The 22,731-nt window shown below is 41.5% G+C and overlaps 1 protein-coding gene across 1 annotated transcript in view; it reads right to left on the bottom strand.

The window, feature by feature from the left end:
• SLC35B4 (solute carrier family 35 member B4) overlaps nt 1-22,317 on the bottom strand; it is a 41,426-nt gene extending 19,109 nt beyond the window's left edge. The window contains exons 1-2 of the mRNA XM_008707582.2: nt 22,038-22,317; nt 16,303-16,416 (exon numbers count right to left, since the gene is read on the bottom strand). Of these exons, the coding sequence (XP_008705804.1) occupies nt 16,303-16,416; nt 22,038-22,114 (191 nt within the window). The 5' untranslated portion in view covers nt 22,115-22,317. The remainder of the gene's footprint in view (nt 1-16,302; nt 16,417-22,037) is intronic.
• Nucleotides 22,318-22,731: the final 414 nt, after the last annotated feature.

The raw sequence follows: 22,731 nt of genomic DNA, 5'->3' as shown, positions 1-22,731 counted from the left end.
GTTGAGGCTTCACTCCTTGGTCAAACGCCAAACTGAAGTCCAAAGCTGAATAATTTCTTAAGCCTGGAGAGGATCCTCAAGAGTCTTTGTAAATATGTTACTTCCTGAGCCCAGATGAGAGAGGAAAATAAAACTTCACATTGTCCCTTCCTTTACAAATAATGAAAGCTACTCGGAAGAAAGGCAGGCAGGGACAAGGCCCCAAGCCCCCTCACTCCCACCCCTGCCCTAAGAGGAAACTACCCTTAAAAGGATTATACACCACTCTGGAAGGAGCCCTCCACCCTTTCCTAAGGGAACAACTACCCAATAGGTAGGTGAGCGTGTGGACAAAAACCTGACAGGGTGACAGGCACATGGAGGGTTAATCAGATTAAAGCAACCCGCCAACATTTTCATAAAAAGCCCCAGCCTTAGAAACTCTGGCAGCAAACCTCTTGGGTCCACCTCCCTCTTCGGGAGCCTTGTACTATCACTTAATAAACTATGCTTTGCTGTCCACCACTCTTCAGCTGGTCTACTTCTTCATTCTTTGAAGCAGCATAACCAAGAGCCATGGGCACTAAAGGAAAAGAAATCCTGCATCACAAATCCAGTCCACATATCCTAAGAACTTGGCTTGGCTTTCTGCCTGTCTGGGGTAGGCAGGTTGTTGGTTCTTTCTTTGGCGATCATTGGGAGTGACTCTAAATCCTCTGAGGAGCGTATCTTTTACACCCTCTTTGAGGGCACCTCTTGGATCCATTATTTAATACTGCCAGAATTATTTACTGTTTGCCCTGAGAAAATATTTGAAAGGATTTTTTTTTATTTGAAAGAATTTAATAATTTTATCATCAGGAATTTGGTCAAATTGGAAACTGGTATTCAGAGCCTGATAGGAATTTTTTTTAAGGCCTTCTCCCCTAAGCTATATGAACCCAGAGAGAAAGAAGACTTTTTTTTTTTAAGTAATCACTACACCTCACATGGGACTCAAACTCACAACCCCGAGGTCAAGAGCTGTATACTCTACCTACCACAGGCACCCTGAAGGAAGACATTCTTAAAGAAATTAAAAATAGCTATCCCTGTCTCACAAATCTAGTCTCTACAGGATCAGAGGTGTAATTCCAAAAACAATTCAAAGACTACCAATCCTTTTTACCAATCCCCCCAACCTCCCCTATCTCAAAAGACTTGTAAGTATAAAAATTCTGACTTTAAGGGCACAAGAGTCCTTCTAGCTTGCATTCTTTCCCTGTGTCTTCAAGATGTAAATGTTCGACATTCCACTGCTCTTCTCTAGAAAGTCCTTTCTAGTCCATCTCTTTAAAATAGAAATTTCAGAGTGGCAATTCTTATCAAGAAAAAACATAAGGGGGAGAGGGCATGGGACCTTGACTTACCAAGGAAAAATTCAAATCTTAAGTATCTTCACAAATACTAAAAAAGCTTTAGCCATCTAGACTGATAACCTTATTCCATCTACCAGAAAAACAACTGAGGGGGCGCCTGGGTGGCGCAGCGGTTAAGCATCTGCCTTCAGCTCAGGGCGTGATCCCGGCGTTATGGGATCGAGCCCCACATCAGGCTCTTCCACTATGAGCCTGCTTCTTCCTCTCCCACTCCCCCTGCTTCTGTTCCCTCTCTTGCTGGCTGTCTCTATCTCTATCAAATAAATAAATAAAATCTTTAAAAAAAAAAAAAGAAAAACAACTGAGATTTAACTTTTATAACTATAACTGGTAAATTCTGTACCTACCTCATGGCAGTAATTTAAAACCTGAAGCTATAAGGGCTCTCTGTCCATATGTTCATGTGGGTCTATATTTATGTGTTGTAATTCTGTGGTATTTTCCACTTCTGGGTGGTATTGCTACAATTAATTTGTAAAAGAGCTCTAGTTGTTTTGAAGGCAAGCACTTGTAAGGATTAGGCATTCTAAAACTCTCAAAAAGAAAAAACTAACCAAATATTTTTCAAGGTCACATGGTTTGAAAAAAATATTTGATATAAAAGCTAGTTTAAGGTTGATGGCTTAATTAAAACAGACATGTCTTTAGAGTTACCAACACTAAATATAAAACCTGTATTCTACTTCAGTTTACTAGCCCCCAAATAAGTTCATGTTGTCCTTTACAAGATCTGTCAACAAAAATTAATAGCTTAGGATAATGGCTGACTTTGTCTAATGCTTAATACAGTTTTTATAGGTCATCTAAACATAGTTATTAAGGACAAGTAAATTAGATATAGACAAGATAAAAGTTTATAAATGAACTTTTCAACAATATTTATGTCTACTTAAATAGCTTTCCCAATTTTTTTTTAGTAACCTAAAACCTTAAAGTTTTGCTGAGTTAGGTTAAATAATGAATTAAGTTAAATTCATTAAATATCTAGATCATTTTTAGTAGTAGGAGGACCCTAGGCTCACCTCATACTAGATAACTATCAAATCATCCTAAATACCCCAGAAATCGACCTGAAGACTAGCAGAACAGACTCCACAACTAAAGGGAGGGAAGAGGCCACATCGAAGAAGGTAGGAAGTGTGGATGTGTGGTTTGGGAAAGGACTCCAGGAGCTGCTGTTGCAGAGAAGGGTGAGAGACAGACTAATACACGTGGGACCCACAAAGAAAACAAATCCCCATAGCAATTGGCTTGGAAAATGAGAGGGGCTGAATTTTGTGAGTTCTTGCAACCAGTGGGGCTTAAAGTCTGGAGTTCTGAAGGTCAGTGGGTTTGGTTCAGATAGTGCCCCAAGGCACTGGGGCTGCTCTTGGAGAGAAGGCAGGGCAGACAGTCCGACAACAGACAGCACAGAAACAGTGATTTGAGGAGTGCTTGGGGCACACAGTGAAGAGGTTAGCTGCTCATCTCAGACCTGTCCCAGACAGACAGCTCACAGAGAGACCCCTCCAGGAACAACAAAGGAACTGGCGGAGCCACTTCCCTCCCCTGCTCCTTAGCATAAACACAGAACCACCTCCAGGAACTAGCCCAGCACTGACACTTGCCACCTAAACTGCTTACACTGCTGGAACTGCCCCTCCCAGTCATGCTTACCTCAGACCCAACAAGGCAGGTCCCCTCCCCCAGAAGACCAGCCCAAACCCCTGCCCACAGCACACCTCCTGAACTGGGAGTTTTGCAGGGCCTTGGTTCCAGCAGCAGTGGTGAAAGGTCTCACTTCACAGGCAGACCAGAGCACAGCTTGTGAAAATGCACCACATTCGGGCCAGACACCAAACACTGCCCACACGAGGCAAAGAAAGCCTCTGTAGACGACTGGCCTGAAGGATAAAGTGGCCAGGACACGACAACAGACCACATGCCGCATACATCAGATACTCCCTGAAGTGGCAGGGCCTGGGTAACAGGGGACACTACAGGGCACCACAGGACCTCTTCTTCATAAGGCCATTACCCTCAAGAACAGGAGATGTAGCTGACTTTCCTAACACACAGAGACTTAGATAAAATGAGAAGGCAGAGGAATCTGACCCAAATGACAGAACAGAAAAAGGCCATGGACAGAGATCTATGTGAAACAGATAAAAGTAACATGCCTGATAGAGAATTTAAAGTAATGATCATAAAGATACCCAGTGGACTTGAGGAAAAGATTGGAGGACATAAGTGAGACCCTTGAAGAGATAACAACACAGCAGAGATAAAGGGCTCAATAAATCAAATGAGAAACATGCTTGATGCAATGAACAGCAGGCTGGAAGAAGCAGAGGAATGAATTAATGACCTAGAGGATAGAGTAATGGAAAGTAATCAAGCTGAATAAAAGACAAAAGAATTATGCAAAATGAGAACAGACTTAGGGAACTCAGTGACTCCATCAAATGTAATAACATTTGCATTATAGGAGTTCCACAAAGAGACAAAAAAGGGGGCAGAAAATTTATTTGCACAGATAATAACTGAAAAGTTCTCTAATCTGAAGAAGGAAACAGATATCCAGATCCAGGAGGCACAGAAATTCCCCAACAACATCAACAAAAGGAGATCCACACCAACACATACTGTAATTAAAATGGCAAAACAAAGATAAAGAAAAAATTTAAAAGCAGTAAGACAAGAGGGGACAGTTACATAGAAGGGAAACCCCATAAGGCTATCAGAGGACTTTTCAGCAGAAACTTGCAAGCCAGAAAGCAGCAGCATGGTATATTCAAAGTACTGAATGGGAAAAATCTGCAGCCAAGAATACTCTATCCAGTAAGACTATCACTCAGAATAGAAGGAGAGAGAGAGTTTCTCAGATGAACAAAAAATAAAGGAGTTTGTGACCACTAAACCAGCCCTGCAAAAAAATATTAATGGGGACTCTGAGTGGAAAGGAAAGACCAAAAGTGACTATATGAAGGTAGGAAACACAAAGGCAGTAAAAACTAATATTTTTGTAAAACATCAGTCAAGAAACACAAAATAAAAGGATATGAAATATGACACCATGTACCTAAAATGTGGGGAGGAGAGGACTAAAGAATAACTTCAAATTTAAACAACCATCAACTTAATATGGACTGCTATATGCGGAAAATGTTATATATACAAACCTAATAATAACCACAAATCAAAATCCACTAATAAATACACAAAGAATAAAGAGAAAGAAATCCAAATTATCACTAAAGAAAACCAGCAAACCATGAAATAAAGACAAGGATCAGAGAAAATCTTCAGAAACAACCAGAAAACAAGTAATAAAAGAGCAATAAATACATATCAATAATTACTCTGAATTTAAATGGACTAAACACTCCACTCAAAAGACAGGTTGACAAAATGGATATAAAAACAGACCCATCATTTATGCTGCCTACAAGAGGCTCATTTTAGACCTAAAGACATCCACAGATTGAAGTGACGGGATGGAGAAACATTTATGCAAATGGATGTCAAAAGAAAGCTGGAGTAATAACACTTAAATCGCACAAACTAGACTTTAAAACAAAGACTGTAAAAAATAAATAAAAGACTATAACAAGAGACAAAGACACTAAATAATAATAAATAATAATAATAAATAATAGAGACAATCCAACAAGAAGACATAACAACTGTAAATATTTATGCACCCAACATGGGAGAACCCAAATACATAAAACAGTTGATAGCAAATATAAAGGAACTAATTGATAATACAGTAATAGTAGGGGACTTTAACACCCCAGTTACATCAATAGACAGATCATCTAAACAGAAAATCAACAAGGAAACAATGTCTTTCAATGACACACTGGAACAGATGGATTTAACAGATGTATCCAGAACATTCCATCCTAAAACAGAGGATACATGTTCTTTTTAAGTGCCCATGGAACATTCTCCAGAATGGATCACATATTAGGCCACAAAACAAGCCTTAAATTAAAAAAGATTGAAGTCATATCATGCATCTTTTCTTACCATAATGCTATGATACTGTAAGTCAACTACAAGGAAAAATCTGTAAAGATCGCAAATACATGGCTGTTCAATACCATGCTACTAAACAATGAATGAGTCAATTAGGAAATAGAAGAAATTAAAGGGTGCCTGGGTGGCTCAATTGGTTAAGCGTCTGCCTTCAGCTCAGGTCATGATCTCAGAGTCCTGGGATCGAGTCCCATGTTAGGCTCCCTGCTCAGCTGGAAGTCTGCTTCTCCTTCTCCCTGCTCATGCTCTCTCTGTTGCATGCCCTCTCTCTCAAATAAAGAAACTCAAAAAAAAAAAAAAAGAAAGAAAGAAAGAGAGAGAGAGAGAGAAGGAAACTAAAAAGTACACAAAAACAAGTGCAAATGAAAACACAATGGTTTAAAACGTTTGGTATGCAACAAAAGCAGTTTCAAGAGGGAAGCTTATAGCAATACAGGCCTGCCTCAAGAAGCAAAAGAAATCTCAAATGAACAAGCTTCCCTTGCACCTAAAGGAGCTGAAAAAAAGAACAAATGAAGTCTAAAGCCAGCAGAAGGAGGGAAACAATAAAGATTAGAGCAGAAACAAATGATATAGAAACTAAAAAGATGAAAGAACAAATCGATGAAGCCAAAAGCTGGTTCTTTGAAACAATAAATTGATAAATCTCTAGCCAGACTTATCAAAAAGAGAAAGGAACCGAATAAATAAAATCACAAATAAGAGGAGAAATAACAATCACCACCACAGAAATACAAACAATTATAAGAGAATATTATGAAAAACTATACGCCAACAAATTGGACAACCTAGAAGAAATGGATAAATTCCTAGAAACCTATAAATTACGAAAACTGGAACAGGAATAGAAAAACTTGAACAGACCAGTGTCAGCAAAGAAACTGAGTCAGTAATCAAAAAACTCCCAACAAAGTCCAGAACCAGATGGCTTCACGAATTCCACCACACATTTAAAGAAGAGTTAACACCTACTCTTCTCAAACTATTCCATAAAACAGTAAAGGAAGGAAAAGTTCCAAATGCATTCTATGAGGACAGTATTACCCTGATACCAAAACCAGACAAAGATACCACAAAAAAAAAAAAATCACACGCCAATATCTCTAATGAACACAGATGCAGAAATCCTCAACAAAAACTAGCAGACCAAATCCAACAATAAATTTAAAAAATCATTCACCAAGATCAAGTAGGATTTATTCCTGGGTTGCAAGGGTAGTTCAATATTTGCAAATCAATCGTGACACATCACATCAATAAGAGAAAGGATGAGAACCATATGATCATTTCAATGGATAGAAAAAGCATTTGTCAAAGTACAACATCCATTCATAATTAAAAAACCCTCAACAAAGTAGGTTTAGAGGAAACATAGCTCAACATAATAAAGACCATCTATAAAAAACCCACAGCTAACATGATCCTTAATTGGGAAAAACAGAGCTTTTCCCCTAAGGTCAGGAACAAAACAAGAATGTCTACTCTAGGGGCGCCTGGGTGGCGCAGTCGTTAAGCGTCTGCCTTCGGCTCAGGGCGTGATCCTGGCATTATGGGATCGAGCCCCACATCGGGCTCCTCCGCTAGGAGCCTGCTTCTTCCTCTCCCACTCCCCCTGCTTGTGTTCCCTCTCTCGCTGGCTGTCTCTATCTCTGTCAAATAAATAAATAAATAAAATCTTTAAAAAAAAAAAGAATGTCTACTCTCAACACTTTTATTCAACATAGTATTATAAGTCCTAGCCATAGCAATCAGACAACAAAAAGAAATACAAGGCATCCTAATTGGTAAGGAGGAAGTAGAACTTTCACTATTTGCAGGTGACATGATACTACGTATAGAAAACCCTAAAGACCACCACACCCTACAGACTACCCTAAAGACTATAAAAAAACTGCTAGAACTGACACACGAATTCAGTGAAGTTGCAGGATACAAAATCGACGTACAGAAATCTGTTGCATTTCTATACACCAATAATGAAGCAGCAACAGAAAGAGAAATTAAGAAAACAATTCCATTTACAATTGCAATAAAAGTAATAAGATACCTAGGGATAAACCTAATCGAAGCGGTGAAAGACCTGTACTGTGAAAACTAGAAAACACTAATGAAAGAAATTTGAAGACGATACGAAGAAACAGAAAGACAGTCCATGCTCATGGATTGGAAAAACATATATTATTAAAATGTCTGTACTACCCAAAGCAATCTACACCTTCAATGCAATACTTATTAAAATAACATGAACATTTTCCAAAAACTACAACAACCAATCCTGAAATTTTTATGGAACCACAGAAGACCCCAAATAGTCAAGACAAATTTGGGGGTGGGGGTAAAGCTGCAGGCATCACAATTCCAGACTTCAAATTATATTACAAAGCTGTAGTAATCAAAACAGTATTGTACTGGCACAAAAGAGACACATAGATCAATGGAACAGAATAGAAAATCCAGAAATAAACCCACAATTAATATGGTCAATTAACATTTGACAAAGCAGGAAAGACATCCAACGGGAAAGACAGTCTCTTCAACAAATGGTGTTGGGAAAACCGGACAGCAACATGCAAAAGAATGAAACTAGACCACTTTCTTAAACCATATGCAAAAATAAATTCAAAATGGATTAAGGACCAAAATGTGTCATATGAAACCTAAAAATCCTAAAAGAGAGCACAGGCAGTAACTTCTCTGACATTGGCTGTACAACTTTTTCTAGACAGGTTCCCTGAGGTAAGGGAAACAAAAGCAAAAATAAACTATTGGGACTACATTAAAATAAAAAGCTTCTGCACAGCAAAGGAAACAATCAACAAAACTAAAAGGCAGCCTATGGAATGAGAGAAGATATTAGCAACTGAGATATCTGATAAAGGGTTAGTATTCCAATACATAAAGAACTCATAAAACTCGACACCCAAAAAAACAAATAATCCAATTTAAAAATGGGCAGAGGACATGAACATTTTCCCAAAGAAGACATACAGATGGCCAAGAGACAATGAAAAGATGCTCATTATCACTGATCATCGGGAAATGCAAATCAAAACTACAATGAGGTACCACCTCCCACCTGTCAGAAAGGCTAAAATCAACAACATGAGAAACAACAGGTGTTGGTGAGCATGTAGAGAAAAAGGAACCCTCTTGCACGGTTGGGGAACGCAAACTGGTGCAGCCACTGTGAAAAACAGTCTGGAGGTTCCTCAAAAAGTTAAAAACAGAATTACCCTATGATCCAGTAATCACATTACTGGGTATTTACCCAAAGAATACAAAAAACACTAATTCAAACAGTTACATGCACCCTGATGTTTAAAGCAGCATTATTTACAATAGCTAAGATATGGAAGCAGCCCAAGCGTCCACTGACTGATGAATGGATAAAGAAGATGTGGTGTATACATATATATATATATATATATACACAACAGAATATTATTCAGCCATAAAGAATGACGTCTTGCCATTTGCAATGACATGGATGGAGCTAGAGAGTATAACGCAAAGTGAAGTAAGTCAGAGAAAGAAATACCATATGATTTCACTCATATGTGGAATTTAAGAAACAAAATAAATGAGCAAGGGGAAAAAGAAAAAGAGACAAACCAAGAAACAGACTCTTCACTATAGAGAACAAACTAATGGTTACCAGAGGGGTGGGGGTGGGAGGATGAGTGACCTCGGTGATAGGGCATAAGGAGTGCACTTGTCACGATGAGCACAGGATGACGTATCCAAGTGCTGAATCACTATATCACACAAGTAAAACTAAAATAACACTGTATGTTAACTAAGTGGAAGTAAAATAAAAACTTTGAAAAAATCTAGATCATTTCCAAAAAAGACAAGATACTAAAACATTAACTACTAAACCTAAGTTCGTCTACTTTTGGCCTCTTATTCCAGAGAAACTAAAAGATACTTGGATATGTTAATACTCATTGACAGGGGCACCTGGGTGGCTCAGTCGTTAAGCGTCTGCCTTCGGCTCAGGGCATGATCCCAGTGTTCTGGGATCAAGCCCCGCATCAGGCTCCTCTGCTGGGAGCCTGCTTCTTCCTCTCCCACTCCCCCTGCTTGTGTTCCCTCTCTAGCTGGCTGTCTCTCTCTGTCAAATAAATAAATAAAATCTTAAAAAAAAAATACTCATTGACAAATTTAAAAAGGCATATGCTTTTAAAGTTTTTGAAATGCGTTCCTAAAATTCAAATTCAAAAAAATCCTGGTAAAACCAACAGCTCACAATTGCTTACTTCTTAGTTTTTACTAGAAAATAAGGTTTCTCAGGGTTAAGAACTCAAGCATATCTAATTAAAGCCACTAAAAATAATAAGGAAAAGATCTCCATATGGCAGGAAAGTAGGAAGTGTTTTCAGGAGAAAAAGGTGTGAGAAATGGAGATGGTGTAGCCGGGGCACAGGGGCGCAAGAACACCTGGCTCGGGGGGGGGGGTCCCCAAACTGACCAGATCTGGCCACTGGCCGCTCACAAAATCCAAAGTCAGAGAAAGGAGTGGTGGAGAAACAAGGAATTTATTTCAGTGAGGCCAACACCCAGAAGACAGAGGACTAGCATCTGGGAGACCCAGAAAATACTTCCAGGTTTATATACAAGAAAATGTGGAGCAAAGGTGGGCGGATATGTACAGGTGGGCAGTGAAAGTCAAATTAACCACTGTCGGGGCGCCTGGGTGGCACAGCAGTTAAGCGTCTGCCTTCGGCTCAGGGCGCGATCCCAGCGTTGTGGGATCGAGCCCCGCATCGGGCTCCTCCGCTATGAGCCTGCTTCTTCCTCTCCCACTCCCCCTGCTTGTGTTCCCTCTCTCACTGGCTGTCTCTATCTCTGTCGAATAAATAAATAAAATCTTTAAAAAAAAAAAAATGAACCACTGTCTTGAAGTCAATCATGGGCGGGACCTCGCTGGCTCAGGGCAGTCCCTATTGCTTAAGGTGTAGTTTCGGTTCCCATCATGGGATGCTTTGCCCACAGGGTCTTCAGCCTGAGCCAAGAGACAAGCTGAAAAGAAGAACCCAACTAGAAAGTCTGAGGTCAAAATGGAGGTAGCCACAGTCCTCTTTCAATACATTTTTTGTGAAGGGAAGAAAAAGTAATTTTGTCCTAAAATGAGTCTGGTTGTTTAAAGGGAAAAAACATAGGACAAAATTGGAATGTAAGGGAAAAAACTTGTAGGTTTGTGGAAAAATAATCTTTAAACAGGAACTTTCAAGTCAAGCTGGTTAAGATTCAATTTATTTTTAAAAATGGGTTTTAATATCAAAAGCTTGTGCAAAATTAGAATTTGGTTTTCTCTCTGTTAAAGGACAAAGTTTTCTTGGGCTTTTGGTGTCATTTGGGTAAGACTGTAAAAATCTCTTTTACTTTTAAAATAATTAGATTTTGTAGTAATCTGTGATCCTATCTAGGCAAATCCTTTAAAACCTCTTAAAAATTTTTTTTAAAGTTTTATTTATTTATTTGACAGAGAGAGAGAGAGAACACGAGCAGGGGGAGCAGCAGAGGGAGAGTGAGAAGCAGACTCTCTGTTGAGCAGGGGGCCCTATGTGGGACTTGATCCCAGAACCCTGGGATCATGACATGAGCTGAAGGCAGACCCTTAACCGACTAAGCCACCCAGGCACCCTAAAAAGATTTTTGACTGGGGTGCCTGTGTGGCTCAGGCAGTTAAGTGGCTACCTTCGGCTCAAGCCCTGATCCCTGGGTCCTGGGACTGAGCTCTGCATCAGGCCCCCTGCTCAGTGGGGAGTCTGCTTCTCCTTTTTCCCTCTGCCCTTCCTTCTGCTCCTGCACTAAGAAATAACATCTTTAAAAAAAAATTTTTTTTAAAGATTTTATTTATTTATTCGACAGAGATAGAGACAGCCAGCGAGAGAGGGAACACAAGCAGGGGGAGTGGAAGAGGAAGCAGCAGGCTCATAGCGGAGGAGCCTGATGTGGGGCTCGATCCCATAACGCCAGGATCACGCCCTGAGCCGAAGGCAGATGCTTAACCGCTGTACCACCCAGGCACCCCTTAAAAAAATATTTTTGACTAACTTCCTAAAACCAAATTCTAAGTGAAGTCTTTTTGACCTAACATATTCCGAAGGACTTGTTAAATGAATTAGGCTTATGTGATATGTAAATTACATGAAAAACATTGTCAAAAAAAGTAACACTAAGCCTTTATATTGTACTTGTAAGACTGTGGCACATGCAGATAAAGTCCATTCTGCTTCTGCAAAAATAGCCCCTCACTGCCAGACTTCTGTCATCCTAATGTCCTTGTAACATGGCAACCTCTGAAATTGAAACAACCTTTTATTTCAGGATAGAAAACCACCTAACTGTGCCCCTAACTTTTCACAGACAGAAATAAGACATCTCATTGGTCAACTCCCCTAAATTTACATTGTTGAGTTAAAAAGGGCCTACCAGGGGCACCTGGATGGCTCAGTCAGTTAAGCAAAGTTGAACTCTTAATTTTGGCTCAGGATCTGAGATCAAGTCCCACATTAGGCTCCACACTCAGTGGGGAGTCGGCCTGAGATTCTTTCTATCCCTCTCCCTCTGCACGCCACCCTAAAATAAATTTTTTTTTCTTAAAGGGCCTACTGGAAGACATTCATGATTCAGAATTCACTCCTTTCCACAGGTGCCTATTTCCCTGATTAGGAATAAATGTAAATGAGGCTAGGATCAAGAACTCCTTAATTCTTAAAATTACTGCAAAAACCTGTTAAGCAATAGCAGCCCAACAAATATCCTTGAACTCTCTAGCCAAAGTTGTCCTTGATAACGGAATAGCTCTTAACCATCTATTAGCTGAGGAAGGAGGTGTCTGCTGTGGCCAACACCCCCTGCTGAGCCTGTTCCTGACACTTGTCGGGATGCTGAAACCCACGTAAGATCACAGAACAAGTCGCTTGGCTTAAAAAGGTGACTCCTTCCACCGGGTCTTTCTTTGACTTATTTGATTTTGATTGGTTTGGGTCTTGGGGACCATGGGTCTAAACCGCACTCCAAATATTGGATTTATCCTACTTATGTAATGATAATCTTCCTGGTACGTTGTACTCTTTCGAAAGCTTGAAATACATGTAACAATACATCAAGCAAATGACCCCCTAGGATTGGAACATCTAAGGAACAAAGAAAATAACCCACCTAAGGAGTGTGACTCTGAGGCTGCCGCCTATGAATATCACAGAGGTTAGGCAAAAGGTCATGACCTATGGATACCACACGAAGGAACAACAAAAACTTCAAGAACTTCAGAGCAGTAACAAGAGGGATGCTAAGGCCTTCAATGTTCATCACCTCTCCCAGTTAAGCTGAGAGTCTGATCAAAAGGGGGTAATTGTTCAAAAGAAAATCTCATACCCAAAATGGTGCCACTTAGGTTAAGGACCCAAGTCAGCAAACCAAGACTTAATTCCTCACCCAAGTGCAATTTCAACCAATCCCCTCTCCCCGGAATGTCACCTTTAACCACTCAACATAGAATCCGCTGGTCAATACTAGGGAATTTTCTGATACACGCCCCCCCACCCCACCCTTCTCCTCTCCTTTCGAGGCAACCTTGCCTAAACAGTGCATATCTTGCTAATAAATTCCTTTCTTCTTTTTTTAATGCCCTCTGCCTTTAAAAGCCTTTCCCTTCTTTAGCTCAGTGGAGCTCCCCTCTTCTTGCTAGACGGGATACTGCCTGATTCATGAATCATTTAATAAAACCAATTAGATCTTCAAATTTACTCAGCTGATTTTTTTTTTTATTTTAACACTGAGAACAGCTATTTCACGGTTTCTAAAATACTGTTGGTGACTTCGCAAGGTTTCTTGCCAAATTTTCTTAGTCTTATCTTAAAACAATGCCATTTGGAGATAGAGCTCATCGAGGCCTTTCAGGACAATGAATTCCAACTATTCCACATTGCTGTCTACACACCTTGGCCTAGAAATTGCTCCTGGGGATAAATGACATCCCTATGATGTCAAGATTTAGACTCAGCTTCACAGATAGAAACTAAGACAGCCAGCTCTATAGGACACACATGGAGGTATGACTCTTAGGGCAAGATCCCGGGGAGCCTCAAAGGGCAGGTTAGGGAGCTGGGCTTCCCTCTGAACCTACTGGTGACCCCTGAGAGCCCGTGAGGGGGGATGTCACAATACAATGGTAGGAAGTCGAAATACAGGGACGGAGGGGTAGGAGGCAAGACGCCAGCCAGCTAGGACACCATTATAAAAGTTCATGGTGAGAGTGAATGCATTGCTGAACTGCGCTAGTGGCAGCCTGAATGGAAACAGAAAATTGGAGGGGGGAGGGTCAGAGGAATAAAAAATGTGGGGGATCCTTGTTCTCATCATACTGTCTTGATGACCACGGTTTTGTAAAATAGCCTGAAATCTGGAATTGTGATGCCTCCAGTTTTGTTTCTCTTTTTTCAGGATTCCTTGGGCTATTCGGGACACATAGATCAATGGAACAGAGAACCCAGAAATGGATCCACAACTCTATGGTCAACTAATCTTTGACAAAGCAGGAAAGACTATCCAATGGAAAAAAAGACAGTCTCTTCCACAAATGATGTTGGGAAAACTGGACAGCAATATGCAAAAGCATGAAACTGGACCACTTTCTTACACCATACACAAAAATAAATTCCAAGTGGACAAAAGACCTAAATGTGAGACAGGAAAACATCAAAATCTAGAGGAGAACATAGGCAGCAACCTCTCTGATGTTGGCCACAGCAACTTCTTACTAGACACATCGCTGGACGCAAGGGAAACAAAAGCAAAAATGAACTACTGGGACTTCATCAAGATAAAACGCTTCTGCACAGCAAAGGAAACATTCAGCAAAACTAAAAGGCAACCCACAGAATGGGAGAAGATATTTGCAAGTGACATATCTGATAAAGACTTAGTATTCCAAATCTATAAAGAACTTATCAAACTCAACGCACAAAAAAAAACCCAAATAATCCAGTTAAGAAATGGGCAGAAGACATGAATAGACACTTTTCCAAAGAAGACATCCAAATGGCCAACAGACACATGAGAAGATGCTCACCATCACTCAATCAGGGAAATACCAATCAAAACCGCGATGAGATACCATCTCACACCTGTCAGAATGGCTAAAATTAACAATGCAAGAAACAACAGGTGTTGGAGAGGATGTGGAGAAAGGGAAGCCTCTTGCACTGTTGGTGGAAGTGCAAACTGGTGCAGCCACTCTGGAGAACAGTATGGAGGTTCCTCAAAAACTTAAAAATAGAACTACCCTACTATCCAGCAATTGCACTAAAGGTATTTACCCAAAGGATAAATAAATCCACATTTGAAGCAGTACATGCACCCAATGTTTACAGCAGCATTATCAACAACAGCCAAACCATGAGAGAGCCCAAATGTCCACCGACTTATAAATAATAAAGAAGATGTGGTACACACACACACACACACACACACACACACTGGAATATTACTCAGCCATCCAAAAGAATGAAATCTTACCATTTGCAACCACGTGGACGGAGCTGGTGTATTATACTGAGTGAATTAAGTCAGTCGAAGAAATACAAATACTATATGATCTCACTCATACATGGAATTTAATAAAACAAAACAGATGAACATATGGGAAAGGGGGGGGAAAGGAAAGAGGGAAACAAACCAGAGGAGACTCTTAACAATAGAGAACAAACTGAGGGGTGTCGAAGGGAGATGAGTGGGGGATGTGTGGATGGGTGATGGGTATTAAGGAGGGCACTTGTGATGACACCGGGTGTTTCATGCAAGTGATGAATCACTGACTCTACTCCTGAAACCAATATTACACTGTACGTTGACTAAAATTTAAATAAAAATTTGAAAATAAGAGAAAATAAAACAATAGAGTGATTTAAAAAAAAAAATGTGGGGGCTCCTACCATGATGTAAATGCTGGTCTAGGGAATGGAAAGTTTTATGTAGATACTGAAGCCAATGAAAAACCACCGACTCAGAATACTTAGCATCACGTAGGGAAATTTAAAAGCACGATATTAACAAAATTCAACCACATTTCCTATAGCGGGCTACTCGGGAATGTGGCAATAGAACACCAACCACCATGAGCCTTAGCCAGTCCCTGGATACGTTCACAGCAGGAAAATTCCTATCAATGGGATTACACGACGTACCTTACTCCACACTCACAACTGGATGCGTTACACTTTTATTTACAGTCCCTCCCAACAAGAATGATGAATTTTCAATACGCTATTAGAAGAACTGTCTTGTTTTCTATTTGGTCCCCTGAGTACAGTTATGCAAATCTGGACTAATGGGTCGAGGTCTAGAATCAACAATTTTGCCTTAGCTGGCCATTCACGTCCTTTTAATTGAGAGGAAGTGCGCGTAACATAAAAGCAGCCATTTTAAAGTGAACAATTCAGTGGCATTTAGTGTATCATGAAGCTGCATAAGCACCACTTCTGTTTATTCCCCAAACCCATTCATTTTTAAAAAGGAACAATACCACTCTTAGTGTATTTGATAACTTTACCAACATGAGGCTAGCATACATAACTATTAAAAAACATTGTGGTCACACTAAGCCTTTAACCAACCATACATTACACACATATACACGTTGTTGTCTCCATCACAACTATTTTGTGTTGCGGTGGGAATTTTATTCTAAAAATAGGCTCCCTGGAGTTTCACAATATATTAAAATCAGAAAATGAAATACATTATTCTACTTATATCTTTGAAACATCTTATAAAAGGATGTCTCATACTCTTCCTTCTATCTAGGGACCAGAAAACTCCTGAACTTAAAAAAAAAAGGGGGGGGGGGCTTAGAGATTTCAATGTGCCATACCTTATTGGGATAGCTGGCCGCTTCCTTCCCAAATCGGCTTCAAAGAGGAAGCCTTCCACAGCAATAAATAAAAATTGTGCAAATGTCACAATGTTCCCGCATCCTGGATGCTTCCTGTATAGTAAAAAACAAAAAGGCAAATCAGGTACAAAAAACTGAAATAAAGGGCACCAAGACTTGCTATATTGATAGTTCGAAATAACCGGGGGACCGATTTCTATTACTCACTGTCCTTCATCTCAGATTTCATATCCCATGGATCACACACGACGATCAACAGAGCTGGCAGAGAATGTCAAGCTTGCTGATTTCACTGTTCCCTAGGTGTAGCAGGCCATGAGTAAGAATTCTGATAACACTCATTCTCAGAACTACGATACAACTTTTCTAGTAAACTGTGGGAAGTGGGTCGTAGATTCTTGGGATACTCACTTCATCGAAAGGGCTTTAGTCAGAATCCTAGTCAGCTTCAGCAGCAAACCCCCAGCACAGAAATATGCTCGGGTCTCCTGGAATGCTTACCTAGCCTCCTGACCACCAAGACTATTGTCAATAGGAGACACGCACCCATTGTTGGTGACGGGGACATCACCTTAGAGAAGGTCCCCTACGGGGGCAATGACTGGTTCATGGGGTGAGGAGATTCGTACTCTTTTTCAAAGTTATCGAACACAGACAGACGTGCAGCACATGAACCAGTATATAATGTATCTGTGGAGGGGTGATTAGGAAAAAAGTGTCGACAGACAAAGGGTCTTTGGCAGGGGTAGGGAGAGATAAGGAGCAATAAGGAGAAAAGGCTGAAGAACACTGCCCACCGCCCTGAACACGAGCGTATTAGATACTCCACAAAGGGTGGAACTGAATCGAATCTCTTCCGCAATCCACGTAAGGGTTGGGGAATCTTCCACAGTGACGGTTAGGAATATAACCGTAAGGCAGAAAAAGTCCCTCTGACCTCCCTCTTGAACCACTCTGCGAAAACTGGTTACTTAAAATGTTTGTGGTTCTGAGTTTGTCCTCCATCGGGTTCTGCTCAGCCACTGGAAGGAGTACAAAGTGATAGCTGTCTTTGTTTCCCTGAAGCTTCCAGATTTCTCAGCCTTCATATTCTGTCTTCTCATCTTGATCAAGGATATTTATTTACCAGAGGCTAATGATTAGAGGGATTATTACTATATTATAAATGTACTATCACATTTAATATAATGCTATTTATTAAAAACAACCCCGTTCTCTACTTGTGGTATTATTATTAAATAGTAATGTCAAGTATTCAAGTTCTTAAATACACCCATGAGGCGTAAAATAGATAACTCTGAACATAAGCCACTCTCGTGCAGAGCTAGGCTTACCATCTGCAACACCACTCTGGCTCCTCTCGGGCTCTCCTGCCTATGAAGGTGTTCTCGAAAACTCCCGCTTCATGTTCAAATTTCTTTTAGCATTTATGTTCCAGGGATACAGGGATAAACATTGCAAGAAGCCATAAACAATCGCGTAAGGCACTGACCTCAAAGAGCTAATTAAAACCATTAGCCTAATTATGAGTGACAGGAGAAGGTACTTTCGCCCTAACTAGTTCCTGGCACGGTGCTTCTCAACTCTGACTGGGCTGCTCTTTAGAAACCCACGTGCCTGAAGAGCCTCCCCCTCCCAGCTCTGCTCGGACTGCTGTGGGGTAGGGCCCTGGAACCCGTACTTGAAAAGCCAGAGCTGAGAACCGCTAGTGTAGGTCTGGGGAAAGTGCTGGAAGATGTGTGTGGGAGTGTGTGTAAGCACCTACGTCAGATGTGCAGGTGATTCCCACGTGCTGTCACAGAGCTGAGAGGCAGCCAAGGTTCACAACCGTGGTTACGATCACACACGGACAGGCAGGATGCAGTTCCCTGGCGTGGAGGTTCATTACCCTATCTAAGTCTTGTTTCCTTATCTTTAAAACGGGAACGGTATTAGTGCCTGTCTCACCGGTTTATTGCAGAGTAAACAGGCCAGTCCCTGAAAAGCGCTTAATAGTGTACCACAGAGGGGAAAAAGGCAAAGACTGAATGTTAGGATCTCGCACACTGGAAGGTCTTCAATTAAAGGACAGTCATCCTTTTAAAGACATTTATCTTGACCAATTTTTCTCACCTATAAAAGTGCAAGTGATAAATTTTTAATTTTGTAGTAAGGATTCAATGAGAAAATGTAAAGTGCCAAGCACAAGACTTAGCCCAACTGGGGTTCATCAAACTTCCCTGCTTCCCACCCATTTTCTCTTTACCAAAGGATTAGGCCAATTCAATTAAAGAACTGCGGAGAACCCATTACATGTAAAGCCCGGTGCTGGGGAGCTCCGGATGGGAAGGAGTCCTGATCCCTGAGCCCTTAAGGAGATGACCATGTAATGAGGGAGGCAACCATGGGAGTAGGAAGCAGTAAGAACCCAGCGCCACACAGGGAAGGTCAGAGGACCAACCGTGTCCAAATCATCTTCGTGCCCCGCTGTCTGGGCACAGTCTCAGGCCCGCACTCAAACGGCTGAATGTATGTGAGGGTGCCTCATCTGAAGTAAACATGACCTAAAACAGTGTATGAAAGATAAAAAGAAACCATTTCTAAAAATGATTCCCTTGACAAGTGTATTCCTCACAGGATTTTTAAAAAGGCATAACAATTTTTATCTTTATTTTACAGAGGTAGTTATTATCATGCCCATTTCATTGCTGAAGATACTGAGGGCCGCATGGCAGTGACTCAAGGAAGCCTCCCAGAGCCACAGGGCAAATAAGTGATGTCTGCAGGCTCCCTTATAGTACTGTCTACAATCCAGTGGTTTTTACTATAGAGTTGTGTAGCTATTACCATTTTAGGGTACCTCCCAAAGAAATCTCATACCCATTAGGGTCCCTCTCCATTGCCCCCTCCCCCATCCCTTGAGAACCCTATTCTACTTTGTCTCCATTTCCATAGGATTTTAAAATCTCCCTAATGCACTCAATAGTTAAATTTTTAAAAAATCAACTTCGCTTTTTGGGGAACACACTGTTGTATGGCTACCAATGGAACTATTTGTTTTAACTTGAATAATTCATTTTAAAACTTCAGTGTAAAAACTTGGATCTTTTTCCCTAAATCCTTTGTTTTCTTGAACTTTACTCCTTAGAAATTATAATCACCAAACTGCAGTTTCTCTTACTTCGAATTCTCTTTGGCAAGCATTCAAATTCTTACTTCAAAGACAAGCAACTCTGAAGAGAAAGAAGTTTATGCCTTTTGCATTTCTTCTTCCAGATTTAGGAAACTTCCTTACTTGGGTCAACATGATGCACTTGATTGTAAAATAAAACAGGAAAAAGAAAATGTTTCAGGTTGTTTTCCTGACGTAAGACACGCACTACCTTGGCTAGTTAGCTCATGTGGGCGCACCCTGTTTGCAAGCTCTTTCAGGACAGAGATCAAGGCATCCATTCATGGCTTCGCGTCTGTTCTGCACACTGCAGGGTGCTTTTTATTTTATTCTAGGTCCCAATGATAGATACAAAAATCAAAAAGAAGAAACATCTATTTGTTTTCCAATTTGGGGAAAATGGATAAAGATGTTTCCTTCTCCCTCCAAGTCACTCTAGCATTTCCATTTATACTTAGTGTTCTATACTTGGCACTTACGAGGGCACATAATGGTTCCAAGGAAGCCATATAAGAGCCCAGTTCCTGCTCTATAAAAATTTATGAGCTTTCCACTGTGATGTCCCAAGATAAAGTCAAAACTTATGAGGAGGCCGAATCTACAAAGAACCTTCAAGACCATCTAGTCCCTGCTCTTATTTTATTGATCTTTAACAGGGTAAGTTGTGAGCTGCCCAAGCAAATCAGGAAAAAGCTGCTATTCGGTCTGGCATACACCACTCATGAAATTAATAAATGTACCCCTCACCGATTTATGAAAACCCACTGCTGTATGCAAAAAAACAGATTTACAAAAAAGATAAATAACGAGGATTTATGTATAAATTCTTGGAAGCATTCTAAATAGAAGCTTCTACAATTCACAGAAACATTCCGTGAAGTTAGATTTATCCATCACTGTTCAGGAGTGGCTCATAAAACAAGGTTTACCCGTACTGAAACCGAAGTTGTTAGAGAGAAGTCAGTGTACTTCACCTGCTTCGTATGTGCATTTCATGAACCCTTCAAAACCCTGTGAGGCCGGTAGAGCAACCACCAGCCTTTTACAATTCAAACAACAGACTCAGGAGATAAATTTAGCCAAGAGCTCACACTTAGTAATGAGGGCCTTCAGGTGCCAGCATATTATGATGTCATAGGCCTTTGGCAGGATTTAATTTACTGGCATCTTCGACACAAGTATTTATTATATTTATACATATATTTATCATATAGTATATAATTCTCTAACCTTCATTTCCATAGCTGACCTGATTGTCTCACTTTTTAAACATTTTTAAATCAATTTCCAAAGTGACCTTCCTTTGAAGTATACCAGACTGACAACTGGATACATTTTTTAAATTTTTAAACCTCTCTCCACCTACTCCCAAAATAAGTGACAGATCTTCATCAACACTTTCTGCGTAAGATTTCAAGCTCTGTAATAGCAAAAATCAACCCACGCCTTAAGTAAACTGGTTGCTTCAGAATGACTTATCGATGGGATCATAAAAACAAAATAATAGGCTCCAGGTGAGGCACGGACCAAAATTCTGTGCGCTGCGTAAGTTCAAAAGTAACAGGGAGGTTGCAAAAGGTACTGGACTAGGGTACAGGTATCTTGGATTCTAGTTCTGGCTCTGCCACCTACAAGTAGTAAAAACCATCTAATTTGGGACCTGTTTCACTTTCAGTTAAATAGATGATAACTCCTGACCTATCTGGTACACAAGATTGCCCTGATGGTCAGTGGAGATGGGTAGACTCAGATATACCGCACTACAGGACACCACACATAGTTCATTTTTCAGCCAGAAAAGGGAGAGGCCCAGAGCGGCTCAATGAAAAGGAGGACCGAATCAAGACTTGAGATTTTTAGCCCTGAGACTTTTCTGGTCTACCTGTTGTCTTTTCTCTAACATCTTCTATCCACTGAACTTTGCACATTACTCAACATTATTTGAGTGCCACCTCAAATAAAGCTAACCTAGTTTCCCTTTGGGAAAGCGTCCTAATCATTCTTAATTTATAAAGTTACGCCTCGAAATGCCTGCTTCTCAATCTAAAAACGGTTTAACATCTTAAAAGCTGGAATTCCTCTCTCTGGTCAAGTGGACCGGGCTTCTGAGTAAGAATCCATTCGACTACATCACCGGGAGGTCTGTTTGGGTCAAGTACTCATAACCATCTCTAAGGCCGATAAAACAAACGCTTTGGAGGCCACCTTAATGAAACTTTCTTTGCTGCGAGTACAAAATCAGACTGCATTAGGAGTCAGGGAGCTTTGCGCAAGTCAAATGTGTGGCATTAACAGGATCGCGAGGGGAGCTGGAGGGGCCCTGGGTTCTGCCGACCTTGGACCGTCACGAGAAAAACTCTGCAGGCTTCAATCCCCCAGTGTGTGGAAACGGGGTGAGGACAGCAGCACCCCCGGCGCTCCCCTCAGAGGGATGCAAACTGGTGGGCGGGATAGCGGGCAGCGCGCAAGACCAAGGAGCAAGCGTCGCCGCCAGGTCCCAAGGCTGTCCTACCCCGGCCCCCGCGCGCTGCGAGCGGAGGTGCGGCCCGCGAAGGTCACTCACCGGGCCAGGAGCTCTAGGAAGATCACATTACTGCAGCAGCCTGCGAACACCAGGCCCACCGCGAAAGCCGGGCGCATGGCCTGAGCGGGGAAAGGAGAGCGAGCGCGTAGAAGACGCGCCCGCTTATACGGCCACCCCAGGAAGCCGGGCTGCTGCGTCCGCCGCGGCACAGCACATGCCCACCGTGCCGTAGCGGGGCTCTCCTTCGGCGCCGCCGCCGGCTCCCCTTCCCCCGCGGCCGCCACCAACGCAGCCGGCCGAGGAGCTGTAGTTCGCAGTCAGCCTGGGCCCCATTCATCCGAGGGGGCGTCCCGGTCGGAGCCAGACTACACATCCCAGGATGCTGCGCGCCCTCACGTAAGGCTGTGTGGAGTCCCGCCTCGAGGTTCTTCCGCCAGAGAGGAGAGCTGGCCGAGGTGCCCGTCATGCCTCGCGCGGAAAGGGGCCGCTGGGCTTGCTGGGAAGTGAAGTTCCAACGCTGTCAACATGGTTTCTTGCGAGGCAGCCGAGCGCTTAGAAAGGGATTCGTCCATCGTCCATCGCGGTAAAAACAACCTCACAGCTGACGGCACTAGAACTACAGACCTGTGATTGATTGTCGGAGGTGTTACCATCTGAAACAATTCTGAATTGAGTGAAAGTAGAAATCCATGTGAACTTGCTTATCTACCTCTCTAAAAGAACATTAAACTCT

The sequence above is a fragment of the Ursus maritimus genome, unplaced genomic scaffold (genome assembly GCF_017311325.1).
Source record: "Ursus maritimus isolate PB19 unplaced genomic scaffold, ASM1731132v1 scaffold_3, whole genome shotgun sequence".
NCBI lineage: Eukaryota > Metazoa > Chordata > Mammalia > Carnivora > Ursidae > Ursus > Ursus maritimus.
The sequence above is the reverse complement of the archived record's forward strand: the minus strand, read 5'-3'. Positions and strand labels throughout refer to the sequence as shown.